The sequence below is a fragment of the Malaya genurostris genome, chromosome 3 (genome assembly GCF_030247185.1).
Source record: "Malaya genurostris strain Urasoe2022 chromosome 3, Malgen_1.1, whole genome shotgun sequence".
Classification (NCBI taxonomy): Eukaryota; Metazoa; Arthropoda; class Insecta; order Diptera; family Culicidae; genus Malaya; species Malaya genurostris.
In genome coordinates this window covers 157,521,415-157,536,104 of record NC_080572.1, presented here as the reverse complement: position 1 = coordinate 157,536,104, position 14,690 = coordinate 157,521,415, and the positions used below count along the sequence as shown (strand labels likewise).

At 36.1% G+C, this 14,690-nt stretch overlaps 3 protein-coding genes across 3 annotated transcripts in view; all 3 read right to left on the bottom strand.

Moving 5' to 3' along the window:
• The window catches only part of LOC131436173 (GTP-binding protein 1), a 49,555-nt gene extending 42,437 nt beyond the window's left edge, over positions 1-7,118 (bottom strand). The window contains exon 1 of the mRNA XM_058604715.1: positions 6,866-7,118. Coding sequence (XP_058460698.1) covers positions 6,866-7,118 — 253 coding nt within the window. The remainder of the gene's footprint in view (positions 1-6,865) is intronic.
• LOC131436174 (zinc finger Ran-binding domain-containing protein 2) overlaps positions 7,079-14,690 on the bottom strand; it is a 190,970-nt gene continuing 183,358 nt past the window's right edge. The window contains exon 4 of the mRNA XM_058604717.1: positions 7,079-7,205. Within this exon, the coding sequence (XP_058460700.1) occupies positions 7,100-7,205 (106 nt within the window). The 3' untranslated portion in view covers positions 7,079-7,099. The remainder of the gene's footprint in view (positions 7,206-14,690) is intronic.
• The window catches only part of LOC131436172 (uncharacterized), a 36,526-nt gene continuing 30,287 nt past the window's right edge, over positions 8,452-14,690 (bottom strand). Inside the window, exons 3-6 of the mRNA XM_058604714.1 lie at positions 12,388-12,525; positions 12,016-12,317; positions 11,309-11,895; positions 8,452-11,245 (exon numbers count right to left, since the gene is read on the bottom strand). Coding sequence (XP_058460697.1) covers positions 9,871-11,245; positions 11,309-11,895; positions 12,016-12,317; positions 12,388-12,391 — 2,268 coding nt within the window. The 5' untranslated portion in view covers positions 12,392-12,525 and the 3' untranslated portion in view covers positions 8,452-9,870. The remainder of the gene's footprint in view (positions 11,246-11,308; positions 11,896-12,015; positions 12,318-12,387; positions 12,526-14,690) is intronic.

Genomic DNA, 14,690 nt, shown 5'->3' with positions numbered 1-14,690 from the left:
ATCATTTGAAATCACCAAACAAAGGTCAACAGATTTCACGCGCGTCTTGATTCTTTATTATTTCCGCTTTATTATTTTAATTATTTATTGAAATTATTAATTGGTTATATTAGTTGATCTGGGCAGCCGGCTACCGAGAAAAATATTAATTTACTGTTTGAAATATTAATATCAAGTGTTTTTTACTATATATTCAATATACCGATATATGTTATCTCTGTTATTAACTTTGTAATATAAACGGATTTGCGCAATGGTTGATTTTTATCATTCATTTTATAATCCTGAAAGACAATCAATAACATGGAAGAAGAAATCATTCCTAATAAAACTTTTCTCCGAAGCTAGACGGAAATTGATAGGTTGAATAAAGAGATGATTTAGTAAAATAGAGTAATCAGAAGTAAAACATTGAAAATATCTGATAACTGAAAGGAAAAAGAAGCTCCTGCAATTGTCGCCTTTTACGACATGGAAGCAGGAACCCAGTGGATCTATTCTTGGTTCATTTTTTTCCGCCGGATTCCACACGGCATCTAGGCTGGTACAGTCCGGAGAGAGCTAATAGGTACTATCAATCTCCTAGTGGACCCCAGCCCCTGTACCAAAACTGGCAACAACCTAGCATACAAACATGTATGTGGTCCATCGACATCTTCATACAATAATCATTTACGAAATACTCCGAATAATGAAACCAACTCTCATTCTAATCCCATACATTTGAATAACCCTCAGCACAGATTACCGATATCAAAATGGCCAATCTCAAAATACGGTGGAGAAGACCAAGGACTTAAGTTAAACGAATTTTTAGAAATAATTCAAACCCTTTCCGTGGCTGAACATGTTTCTGAAACCGAGTTATTTGCATCAGCAATACATTTATTCATAGGCCCGGCACTCAAATGGTATATGACCATGCACACACGGGCAAAATCCCGATTCAAGAAATGAGCAAAACGAGTCATGATTTGGGGAAAATAGTATATTTTCATGTTATGATAATACACCATGATTAAAAGTTCTCGGATCATGATCCATTTGGACTGATTTCGTTGAAATTTAGCGTAACGCATTTGACGTTGTTGGGTATAACTTCAGGCGTGTTTCTGCTACGATGGTAATCTTTGCAACATAAATTCAGGCGTTATGTTTTGAAATATGAAGATTTTAAGTATGAATTAAATGGAATGGTGTGAAAGTGTGTGGCGTATTGTTTATACGATTTCAACTAATGTCTCAAATAATGTACATTTGAATAGCAAAACAGTGAAAAGCACAACGAATTTCTTTTAATCTGAAGCATCAACAATTTAAATATGTTTTTGAACAACCGCTACACCTAAAATAACGTGTTTACTTGCGTTCATTGCTCCAGATTTGATTTTTTGTTTCAGAATTTGGAAAACATAAACGAACTGCATGAAAATACACGTGTGAATAAAACCTCTATGTTGAATTCTTGCAAATGAATTTTAACTGTTTTGCCAAAAAGCTTGAGTAAGACAGCGCATACGATGAACACATCAAGATATTTTGTTACGAAAATAGGGAATCTCATGGGAAAAACCTTTTTTATTTCACCTCGTGGTATAATATTACTTATATTTTCAAAAACATCATTAGAAGATTCTGTGAATAATTTTTTTTTTAAATCTTGAATAAAATAAAAAACTTCCTTTGGGTACAAACTAACATAACCTTTTCAATTTGTAAACAGTTATGTCGCACTAAATGATTAAACACACTTTACCCTATAGTTCTAGGACCGGAAGTCGGACCCATATGAAATTAAATAGCAATCAATGAGACTATAGGAACTTTTATTTGAGCCTGTTTGAGAAAATCGATCAAATCATCTCTGAAAAAATTGAGTGAGTCTCGTTTTACACTTTTTGACCACTATTTCCGGTATTGCTGAAACCGAGATTTTGGAACCAGTATAGCCGAAGTTGTTTAGTAAGTAACTAATATAGCCTACAAATTGAATCAGTTTTAAGACAAATCTAGAAGAATTTCACCCTTTTTGCATCGTCGCTCTAAATGACGTTGTGAAATTTAATAGTAACCTATGGGACTACGAGATTTTTTATTTAATGAGTGACATTATTTGACACAAACTCACACACATACGCGTACAGACACAGACGATTTGAATGTTTCGACACTCATCGCCCTATAATTTCGGAACCGGTAGTCAGATCTGGATGAAATTGCGCAGTATCCTCCAAGACAAGAAGAACTATAATTTGAATCATGATTCGTGCAAATCTGTTGAACCGTAGCTGAGAAATCAAAGTGAGCTCCGCTTTTTTGCCTATCTCATATAGAAAGGTTATGCAATCACTGTGAATCACAATCACCTTTGAACCGAGGTTATGCAATCACAATCACCTTTGAACCGAGGCTCGGAAGGCCGAGTGTCATATACCATTCGACTCATTTCGTCGAGTACGCAAAATGTCTGTGTGTATGTAACGTTTTTTTGCACTAACTTTTCTCGGAGATGGCTGAACCGATTTTCACAAACTTAGATTCAAATGAAAGGTCTGAGAAAATTGAGTGACATTATTTGTCCCAGACATTTTGTGATCTTGACGAACTGAGTCGAATGGTATATGACACTCGGCCCTCCGGATGTAAAGTCGGTTTTCACAGCGACTGCATAGCCTTTCTATATGAGAAAGGCAAAAAGGATTATTGTGATTCAGGGAACAAAAAGTAAAAATTATTTTTTTATCAAACTTTTGACGTCTTTATATTAAAAATCATGAATATTCATATTATACAGAAAAAAATTTTCCCCTGAAATAATAATTGAAGTAAAACAAAATATCATTTGCTTGCAAAAAATCGAATTTCTCAAGAAGGGAAGAAGAAACTCAACGCAACGAATGTTTTGAATTTTTGAATTCATTTTAACACCGCGATCTTAACCGAAACGTTTCCAACGATAAACTGTAAAAGTTAGGATTCGATCAGTGATTCGACATGTGTCGACAAGTTAAGGCCGTGTTCGAGCGAGTTACGCTGCGGTACACTCTGCGCATGAGGGCCGCAATTGAAAAATTCACTGCTCCGGAAGTATCAATGTTTCCACTCTGAAACTTTGCAAGATTGAGTTAAATTCCTAAGGCTTTTTTTCGAGTTCTTTACCGAAAAAGAAAGTTGGATGAAAAAAAAATTTGAGCGGCTGATTTTGCGTGGAATGACCCCTATAAAAAATATTATATACGATTACATAGTTCATTACAATGCCATATGCACCATTCCATAACTTTCTCAGATGCGCTGATGTCCTGGTGCTCTTGCTCCAATAAATTTAGTATTGTAAGTAAGTTTATTAAGAAAATGCGTGTGCACGATTGGCATCACCGGGTGGATACGTGCTTCCTTACAATGCCATCACTTTTACGTACATACGACATTAAACATGCAAGTGATGATCAAATTACTACACAATTTGAATTGGTAATGATATATGAACTGGCGAAAACCACCATCGGTTCCAAAATGGATCACACTCATTTTTTTTCAGCGATGGTTTATCCGATTTCCACAAACTTAGGTTCAAATAAAATATCTAAATTTCATCCGGATCCGTCACTTAAAGCGACAGCTGAGCTGAAGTAGATCGCCCGTAGTTGCACTTCATGATTGACCGAATGAGTGGAAATGTACAATGAACCAAGAAAATTGAGCTTGGGAGAAGCAAATCATTTTCACTGTACATACCTACTCACTCCTAACTTTTTATTAAATGATCAATAAAGACGCTGGCTACGACCAAAGGCTGTGCTACTGAGGGAAAGGAAGGAATGTTAGTCCGATACTCGTTGTTTCTAGAGACCGCGGGTACCACTGTATCTCCACGAGCATCACGGGATAGGAGATTTGTTAGTAGGGAGAGAAAGAGATCCGGATATGTTTTGGTAAACAATATGATTTCAACAAAACCTGATTTTCGATACTCAGGAGAAATATAATAAGTAAGAACAATATAACAGGAACGATCTCACCAGTATCCCTTTTCTCCTGCTCGATCTGCTGTAAGCAACGCGAGATGAAACACGACCACTGAAAGAATTAAATAAAAACACTCGCGAATGGGTCCGCTGCAGACCAACCCTAGACCTTCAGTCTGAATGACACGATCAACTTGTAAACTTTCACACATTCCATCCGACAACACCGACAATGACATGCAGACGGCGCTTCGATCGGTTAACAGGTTAACATCGTTAAATTTTGAGACGGCAAATTCACAGTATCCGCCGCTTGAGCATCTTTAGTATCGCGAATCAGTATTATTCAATAAATAGCACTCTCACTACTAAACACATACTTGTCATACCTGCACTATCACTCAAAATAACTATTTCTACCAAATTTTTAACTATACGTATGAAACAACACATTGAAATTATACTTTTTTTAATAGCAGCACCAGGACACCGCATCGCACTCCCAGTGATACCAACTCCCTCCCGGATCCGTCACTTAAAGCGACAAAACAAAAACCATAAAAAAATTTATACATGGCCCCTGAACTGCTCCAATCGGTAGACATTATGTTAAGCAAACCGATTTCGGGGTTACCTGAGTAGCAACTAGTTCATCGATACCATCAAATGTTTTCCTAACAGTTCGGCTGAAAAGTTCGTATCGTTTCTATGAGAGGGTGCCACTAGTATTAAATACATACCATTTTCAGTTAGTACCAACCTTCAAAAGATACGTGTATAAATTTGACAGCTGTCTGATTATTAGTTTGTGAGATATTGCATTTTGAGTGTAGCTACTTTTGTTATTGTGAAAAAATGGAAAAAAAGGAATTTCGTGTGTGAAGTGGGAATTTCGGAGTGAAGTGATGGAGCCATGTTTCGTCCATTGTTATATATTGACGAAAAAAATCGGTTTCATTTCGATATAACAGCTCCAAACACTGCTCAGAATCATCAATTCGTTGTTGTTTTTGATCGATTGTGAGCTCACGCGGCACTCATTTTGCACAAAGCTTTCTCATATTCAAATATTCGTGAATAATATGTCCAACACGTTCCTTTGATATCTTTAGGGTGTGAGCTATCTCGATCAACTTCACTTTACGGTCATTGAAAATCATTTTGTGGATTTTTTTCACGTTTTCATCGGTTCGTCCACTGCCTTCATCGTCTTCGGTGCTCATATGACCAGTACGAAATTTTGCAAACCACTTACGAATTGTTGCTTCGCACGGTGCAGAGTCTGGACAACACTCATCAAGCCATTTTTTGGTATCGCCGGCACTTTTTTTCATCAAAAAGTAGTGTTTCATCAACACACGAAATTCCTTTTCTTTCATTTTTTTCACAATAACAAAAGTAGCTACACTCAAAATGCAATATCTCACAAACTAATAATCAGACAGCTGTCAAATTTATACACGTATCTTTCGAAGGTTGGTACTAACTGAAAATGGTATGGATTTAATTCTAGTGGCGCCCTCTCATAGAAACGATACGAACTTTTCAGTCGACCTGTTAGATAACAAAATTACCAGTTGCATCTCAACGCCAACCGGAGAGATGAATGCCACTGAATACATGGTTAATTTAAGCTCCAAAATCGTTAGTCCAGAAATGGCGAACACTGCAAAAATATGTTCGTTGCTGGATCTCTGACTACTATTTTAGTAAATCTTTTGAACAAGGAAAATATGTGTATGGAAGCAATCATTCATGTGTCTTGTATTTGATAATGAAGATTACCGAAACGTGTCAAATTATCGGGGGATATCTAGTCTCTCTGGTTCTTTGAAACTATAATCTTTAAAAAGTTCCACAAGCTAGTAATGTTCTTTTCCTATTATTTTTCAACGATGTTTCATTTGATCCGCATAAATCAGTTAGAGATCGACTCTCAGAGCACAGATTGATGGATTGTCAGTGATAACAACATCTTCAAACAATAAAAAATGCAGTTGTATCGAACTACAAGTCAAATGGGCCCTCCCCTGTTTATCCAATATCCGATGGACATAGCAATGATAAAAAAATTACACTCAAAACTTTAGTTCGTTTTTATTTTACGTATGGAAATTATTGTAAATTATTTACTGTTTTACAAGATAGTAATTTTTGCGCCCGCCTGAGAATGATAAACGATGTTCAACTCAAATGAGTTTAGTTTCTAATATCCGAAAGACATAGTGATGCCTTAAAATCTGTGTTAATTAGTGTAATTCATCATACTCTCATATATAATACTGTGTTATTCTTCAAAATATGTTTTTAATATTCTTGAAAGAATGGTCGGTATTGGTTTGTTTGACCGTCTACTGATATTGGCTACTGATTGGAATAGTTTTGAGGTCAGTTTAGATAATTTTGTACTTGTTTTGTTTCGCCCGCCTAAGTATGGTATACAATTATTAACACAGTTTACCATATAATTCCAAACCCGTACCACAATACCTTACATTTGAGAATTTTTGAAAGTCGGTCAAACCATCGCTGAGAATCCATTTGGGACAATATAGGTATCATTTCCAGTGCTTCCGGAAACGCAAACCAGAAACTAAAATAGCCGGAATCGGTTTGGTTGGTCGACTACTGATAATGACTACCGATTGGAGTAGTTTTGAGACCAGTTTCAAAAAATGTTTACATTTTTTGTTTTGCAGCTTTAAGTGACCGTACACCATTTTTAACACACTTCATCATATATTTCCGGAACCGGATGTCGGATCCACACAGAAAATGCTCAGCTTGATGAACTGAGTCGAATGTTATAGAAAACTTGGCCAATTTTTACAAGGCAAAAATGCATACAAACCTTTTTTGCAGACTGCTTTCTCTGTGTACAAGAAAAACGCTCTTACCTTCTCCGACACCAATTTCATATACCGTCTCGCCACGATTATCACCAATTCTCTCTCTCAACCTTGTACATAGCGCTTCGTATTGTTCTTCGGTTGGACTAACAAGCACGGTTTTTCCTCGTATTATGGAGTAGTCAGTTTTAGATTTGTCGGCGCATCGAGATACAGGGAATCCCGCAGAGCTTGCCTTGATCGGTACATTGCAGGGTTGAGTTTTAGTGACTTCTGGTTGTTTTACTGCTGCTGCTTGCATTGTGTTGTATGGTTCACTTTCTTTATATAATTTAAATACATCACCTTTGAGCAGGTTTCAATCGTGAGATTTGATGGCACAAATGAACTGCAAGTAAAAGTTTAAGGGAGTACGATGAAATACGCATAAAAGACAATCATCTTTCGGCAATTATTCTTGTATCATAATTCATTTTATCTTAAGAGTTTTTTTTAAGAAATAGATCTTAAAAGCCAACCTATTATGTATCATACTCATTCGAATCCACAACCTAAATAGTCGACTTATAACCCCTTTCAAAAAAGATCCAGCAAACAAGCATTGAATGTTTTCCGTTATATAATTTTCTTTCGGTGAGCTTCGCAATTTGTGAAATCACATACGGATTGGTTACATCACATGCATGATTGGTCGGATATGCTCGTTGTACACATATGATAGCAATATAGTCGCCCACAATGTTGAAAATGATTGAAGTCGAAAGAACATAGATTTAAGGTTCACCCAATAAAACCTGTCAGAATATTTGAATACAGAAGTGATAACCCACCGATTGAAGACCAGACGTAGAGACTGTCTTCTAAAAAATTAGTTCAAGTTTAAAGTCGCGGAAAGGTACAAGACTGCTTAGGAGAAGTGATCCAAAATATTAGCTATTATTGGCTGAACAGAATGGAGTTTCAAATACGTGGTATGAGACATATAGAAAATGGGAACATGGATCAATAAGTCCCGAGACTAAAGCAGAGATGGCGCTCGTAGTAAACCAGTAACCACGTCTTTCTAGAGTACTAACCTTTACTTGAAACGGGTCAAAATTTTAAGTCGATCCGACCAGAAACAGCTGAGTTATCGAGGTAGGAGTAAAGTCGTTTTGTAGTTTGTTTGTTTTGATAAAACATTGTTTTTTAATGGGTAAAAACACCGCGAAAGCGAAACAATGGATTGAAAAATGTTATCCGGACTCAACAGAGGCATCAGAAATCGAAAAACATCGTATATAAACTGATCGTACAATACGAACGGATTCAGATCAACAAGGGAGAACGAAATTGTATCTGAGTTTGTTTTGTTTTTCTAGATTTTTTTATTCTTTATTTATTTATTTATTTGGAGCAGGGAAAAGCCCACTGGAGTTGATACTTAATAAGAATCTCTCTCCAGTAGGCATAAAACCTCCTCATCTTTTGTACCAACAGATAATTACATCCAAATGATACATTAATTAATTATAATAAAAAACAAGGTACACTTACAAACTAACATAATATTCATAGAACTCACAAACTTAAATACAAATATACGAATTATAAGTAATGTCATTCTTAGGTCAAGTTCTTGAAAAATACTATAAATGAGCGTCTGAGAGTAGTACGAGACAGATTAAAATCGAAAATAGTATAACAACGATTAAATATACGAATCATTCTTGATACAGGTTCGTTCTTCGCATAATTCGTTCTAGCAAACTGGGGAACAAGAAAAGGGTTATTCCGGAGAGTTCTACGTCTGATATTTATATCGAGTTGTCCGAGAAGGCTGGAGCAGTCGATGTTTCCCAAGATTAAATCGGTAACAAACATTGCTTTCGAAACATTGCGTCGATCAACTCAAGTCCAATGAGATTACATCTAAGTTCGTATCTGGGAAGGTTATGGGGGTCTCTCCAAGGCAGCTGACGTAAGGCAAAACGGATGAATTTATGCTGCACAGCTTCAATGCGTTGTACCCCGTCATGGTAATAAGGTGACCACACAACTGCAGAAAACTCGAGAACAGAGCGAACCAGGGCAATATATAATGCTATCAAGCAGTGTATGTTACTGAATGATTTCGTCATTCAGAAGATGAATCCGAGTTGTTTGGATGCCTTAGAAACGATATATGATATATGATCGCAAAAAGTTAATTTACTATCAAGTAGGACTCCTAGATCTTTAATGCAGCTTACTCTATTTAGCTCGGTCCCGAGAAGCGAATAGTTGAAAATGATCGGTTTTCTTTTGCGACTGAACGTTATGATAGAACACTTTGAAGCATTTAGTACCATCCTGTTGACCTGACACCAATTACCGAAAATATCAAGTTGTTGTTGGAGAAATTTAGCATCGCTTTGGCTATCAACTTTTAAAAACAGTTTAAAGTCGTCTGCATACGAGAGCTTCAAGCACTTCAGGGAAAGATTAACGTCGTTGATGCAAAGCAGGAACAGAAGAGGTCCAAGGTGACTACCTTGTGGCACACCAGAAGTAATGGAAAACGAATTAGAAACAGTGTCACCAATTTTTACCGACATTTTGCGGTCAACGAGATAGGACTTTATCCAGTCTAAAAATCTACCATGGAATCCAAGGCGGTTGAGTTTCGCTAGAGCGATATCATGATTGATCTTGTCGAAAGCAGCTGATAAATCGGTATAGATACAGGGTTGTTACGAAAAATTTCAAAATCAAAACGCGCGAAATCCGCGCGAAGTCGAACACTAAAACGCGCGAAATCCGCGCCAAGTTGAAAATAAAAACGCGCGATATTCGAGCGAAGCGTTTGTACCACAATTTTTATGCGCATGATACTTACCGCAGAACTTGCAAATCTACTTGAATATAATTTAAAAATGTCCATTAGTTTATCATATAAACACAATAAATAAATCAACATACAAAATCCCATGAAAATGATTTCGTTTTTATTCTATATCTTTTTAGATGTTCTTAGTTAGATGAATTGTAACAGTGAAAATTAAATTGCTTACAATTCTGTAATTTTGAAAAAGCTAAACAGACTTCAGAGAAACTAATTTTTTTGCTTCAATATCTTCTTGCTCGGCAAGCTTTTCCTTCTCGGAAAGAAGAATTTTAAGGTAGGCCACATCCGGATGATCTGATTTAATCTTTTTAATTTCTCTTTCAATTAAATTCATCGCCTCCTGCTTAGCTTTTGCTTTCTGAGACAGCGCCTTCTCTTGTTGTCGGATTTTACTCTGAATGTCTTTCTTTTCCTCTTCATCTTGTTTCCTTTGAGCATTTTCTTCTTCATTTCTTTTCTTGTCCATCTTCGCTTCGTAAGCCTGTCGTGCAAATTTTGCTTTAAGAATGAGATTTTTATCACAAACAAAATTAGTGACCATATTGTCGAAGAATAGCATTCCATTTATTATGTTCTTTGCATTATTGAATGTGTTTTCACCGAGACGGGATCTTCCATCAGACATCAATATTTTTGAGTGTGAAAATCTTCTTTCGATTTCCGCGTTAGAATGCGAAACGCAAGAACATATATCGAAAAGTTTTTGTAATTCCTGGCAACAGCTCTGCTGAAATAGCAATTTGTAGAACTCGAGGTCGGAGAGCATACAATCGAAGTTTTGTCCACTGAAGAAAACACTTGCCAGAACCACCTCCTCGTAAATTTTGGTTTTGTCAAGGTGGAAATTCACCAATTCGGCCAGCTCGACCAATTGCTGAAACGATTGCCCATCTTTAATTTTTTGGGGTTTCATAAAACTAACAAGCTTCAAAAAATTGCAAAGAATTTTTTTTTCGAACAAATAATTTACAAATGTGAAATAATGTTTCTTGACGCGTTGTTTGAATGTAGGCCACTGTACGGTATTTCCAGCACCATCACAAACCGATTTGTAAATAATAACATCTTCGTCGCTCAAGAGATCATCCTCCTGTAACCTTTTTTCATCCAGCGCAATTGCTATTTTTTCGGGATCGTAGAATCTCGTCAAAAACATTGCGATAAACTTATTAATCTTATCGTAAACATCAAACAATATAAAATCATTTGTTTCCAAAAATTTTATCAATGATTCTGCTTCTTGCGTTATTTCAATAATGAACATTATCTGTTCTTTTATATCAGGAAGGGTAAGTAATTTCAAAATTTCTTTCTCATAGAAACTGTGCTTATTCATTTTTTGAATATTTAGCTTGAGTTGTTTAAGTTGATCAAAATTTGCAAGTATAGTCGACGCAGCTGCTCCAAGAGATGCCCATCGCGTCTCGATGTGTTTTTGAAAACGTTTAGGTTTCTTGTTGCAATTTTTATGAAAGTTTTCCCATTTTGCAGGAACCTCGAAGTAATAAAATAAGTATTTTGCAAGATCCGAGACATCATATCCGAACTTCTTAACCGAATAGCTACAAGAATCGAAGAAATAAATTAATAGGGTAACAATCAAACTAAATGTTCTCTAATATTACCGGAAAGCATTGTGTATGGTATGTATTATGCAAGAATTGTTATAGATTAATCCGTACCCACGTTCTCTGATTAACTCGTTGTTCAACTTTCTTGAAAAAGATTTATTTACATTTGGTCCATCATGCCCAACCATAACTAAGAAGTCTGTACTCATATTATTGTTACGTAGAGCATCATTTACGTGCAACAGTAATACTTCCGCTGTAGCTTTACCTATGAATTTGCTTTCGAGATGGAAACTAATAAGCCTTTCGAGCTTCGGTGAATGGTACTTTATCAATATTCCAAGCTCCTTTAACTTATTGCTGGCTTCACATTCATCGAACAGAAGCGAAAAGTATTTCCCTTTGACATCATTTAAGAAAAGGTCTTTGAAATATGGTCCTATAGCTTCATTAACAAAATGAGTCATCTTCTGCCGATTCAGATTGAACCCTTTAAGGTCGTTTGGTGCGATGAGTCGCAAGATCTTATCGTCCTTTCCGGCGGAATTGAAGGACTCGTTTTTCAAAACAGCGTGTATCGTCCAAATCAATTCCTTCTCCAATATTTGCTCGTTAGTAGCATAGAGCCGAATTGTATTTGCCTGAATGAAATAATACATAGAAATTATAATTATTTCCAAAATTTCCTATTCAAAATATTTCTATAATTTTCTAGAGACGAGAATCATACTAGAATTTTCGTTCAATTAACATGTATATACCTCATTAGCAGGTTTAGTGCCAGGTTCATTTTGTTTAACAGAAGCTTCTCTTGTTGCTTTCAACCGTAACTGCTGAGGCATCGAGTTTATATTGGCTAATCCTTTATGTTTAGCACTTCGAGCATGATCTTTCAAAGCAGAGATTCCTCGATTATCGAACGTGATTTTCTTACGGTTGCAAATACGACAGTACACTTTAAAAAGTGTACTTTGGTTTTCTTCGTCGTATATGATGTAATCGGAGAAAAGTTGTCCGTTGGGATCCACCAACGTCATCCAGTTCCGATCAAATTTAGTTTTCCCTGAGAATGTAGATTAGTAAACATTGTTAATCATATGTACATATTTTTAAACGTTACAAATTATATTTACCCATTATATGATATCGATTGGAGAAAAAATACTTAAGTTGCGCTCTTTATTCGAATGACTAGAAAATAGCAGCTAAACTAATGAAAAATTTTTCACGCACATACTTCGCAGGGGTGCCAGGTCATTGCGTTAAAAAATCTGTGATAGACAAAATTTTATTAAATTTGAAGCTCAAGATGAGTTGGTGATCAAAAACAAAAGTTTTGTAAAATTGCGAAATCTTTGAAAATCTGTGGAAATATGTGTAATATAGCAGAAATCTGTGTTCTTAGCCTAATTTGTGCAGGACTTTTGAAATCTACTAAACACAGATTTATCTGTAGACCTGGCATCTCTGGTTTTAAATCGCTTCAGAGTTGCCAACTGTTTTTTTTTTCTTCAAAAATCTGTATTTGACGGAAAAATCTTTCTGTACAATATCTATCTCGAAAAATCAAAAATCGACTCAGTTAGGATACTGGTTTTGTGAGCAAAGAAAAAGGTCGCTCAACCTAGTTTACCCCTATAAAACAAAACACAAAAACTGATAATCGGTATTCATCAGTATGAAAATTGAATCATCGGTATTTTAAGAGAGCATATCTATATTCCTGAATCGAGTACGAAAATCGGTATAGTTGGCAGCGCTGCATCGTTTACTTATTCAGCAATTTTTCAAAGCAGGGCTAATCTAACATTGATAGCGAATGAACATCGATGAATATTTCAATTTATATTTAGAAATTATCATATATTTTCAAGATAAATTTTTGATAAGTCGATAAACTGACTATTATGTTAAAAGTAGGTAATTTTTCCATCATTTTAAACCCAGCTTATATGCATACTTTTCAATGTTTTTTTTGCTGTTTCTGTAAAACCTTGTCATAAACGTGATTCCGCTGGAATTTTTCATGTCTTGGACTTTACATAAGCTACATCCATGACAAGATTTAACTGTTGTTGGCTCTAACTTACACGTCTAGTTTTCTTTCGAGTTCCGTGGTATCCGTTGAAAGGCACCAATAAGAACTCAATCATTAATACGTTTTTATTGAAACTTCCCTTTTTGGAATCCTAGTATCGGAAAATAGTATAGGCAGATATTTCAGATGGCTTGAAATTAGATTAAGTTATTATTTTAGTGCTATACACTTGAACATTTACGCACAATTGACATTTGAAAGTTTGCAGTAGGTCAATGTGTTTCAAAGAGCCGGAAATCAGAAGTACTGGGATAATATGTGTTGTAAATATATTAGAAAAAGATTATTTAGTTAAGAACAAAGTGCGTTGGCAGTGGCGTACCTGTCCAACGATTTACAAATTTCGGTAATTTATTGTTTTACACAGTAATTTGTAGAGATCATATTGTTTACCAAAGCATAACCGGCTCTACTCACTTCCTCGTGAAACTCGTAGATTCCGAAGAACTCGCAGTCTCTAGAAACAAAGTGTTCAGAACTAACATTCCTTTCATACATCAGTAGTACAGCCTTTGGTCATGAACGACGTTATTTTCGACGTATGATGAATGATTTGCTTCTCCCAAGTATCGTTTGTTGGTTCACAGTACATTTTAACTTTTGCGATCGATCACGAAATGCAACTACGGGTAGTCTATTTCAGCTCTGCTCAATAAGAACCGGAAACCGAAACTTGTTCATTTTTTTATATTCTTGTAAAAATATTGGACTTCTTTTTCCCGAACCTGATGAAAAACAATCCGCGCGAGATCCGCGCCACCCCATCAAAACTAGATCAGAAAACGCGCCAAATCCGCGAAAATCGCGAAATCCGCGAAAATCGCGAAATTCGCGCCACCGTAACAACCCTGTAGATAGAGTCAGTTTGATGACCCTTCTCCATCTCAGAAATGATGTGTGATGTATAACAAACGAGATTTGTATTTGTTGAACGCTTGGGAACGAATCCATGTTGGTCGGTAGATATGTACTGTGAGCTACAACGGTGCATGAAATCCATGACAATCAGCTCAAATAATTTAGAAGGTGCACTTAATGACGCAATACCACGATAGTTAGAGATTATATGTTTATCACCTTTTTTGTGAACGGGGAATAATAGCGAGGTTTTCCAGATGTCTGGAAATATGCCTGACGACAGCGAGCTATTGAAAACGTTGGCCAATGGAGCTGCGATACTGGGAGCACATTTTTTTAGCACAATTGACGGGATACCATCAGGGCCAGGATTCGATGAGCATTTAAGACGCTTGCACGCTTCGATCACATCACAAATCGATATAGTGTTCGGAGAGCCGACAGATGGAAAGCAAGGTACATTATTAGCGGCTTCAGCAA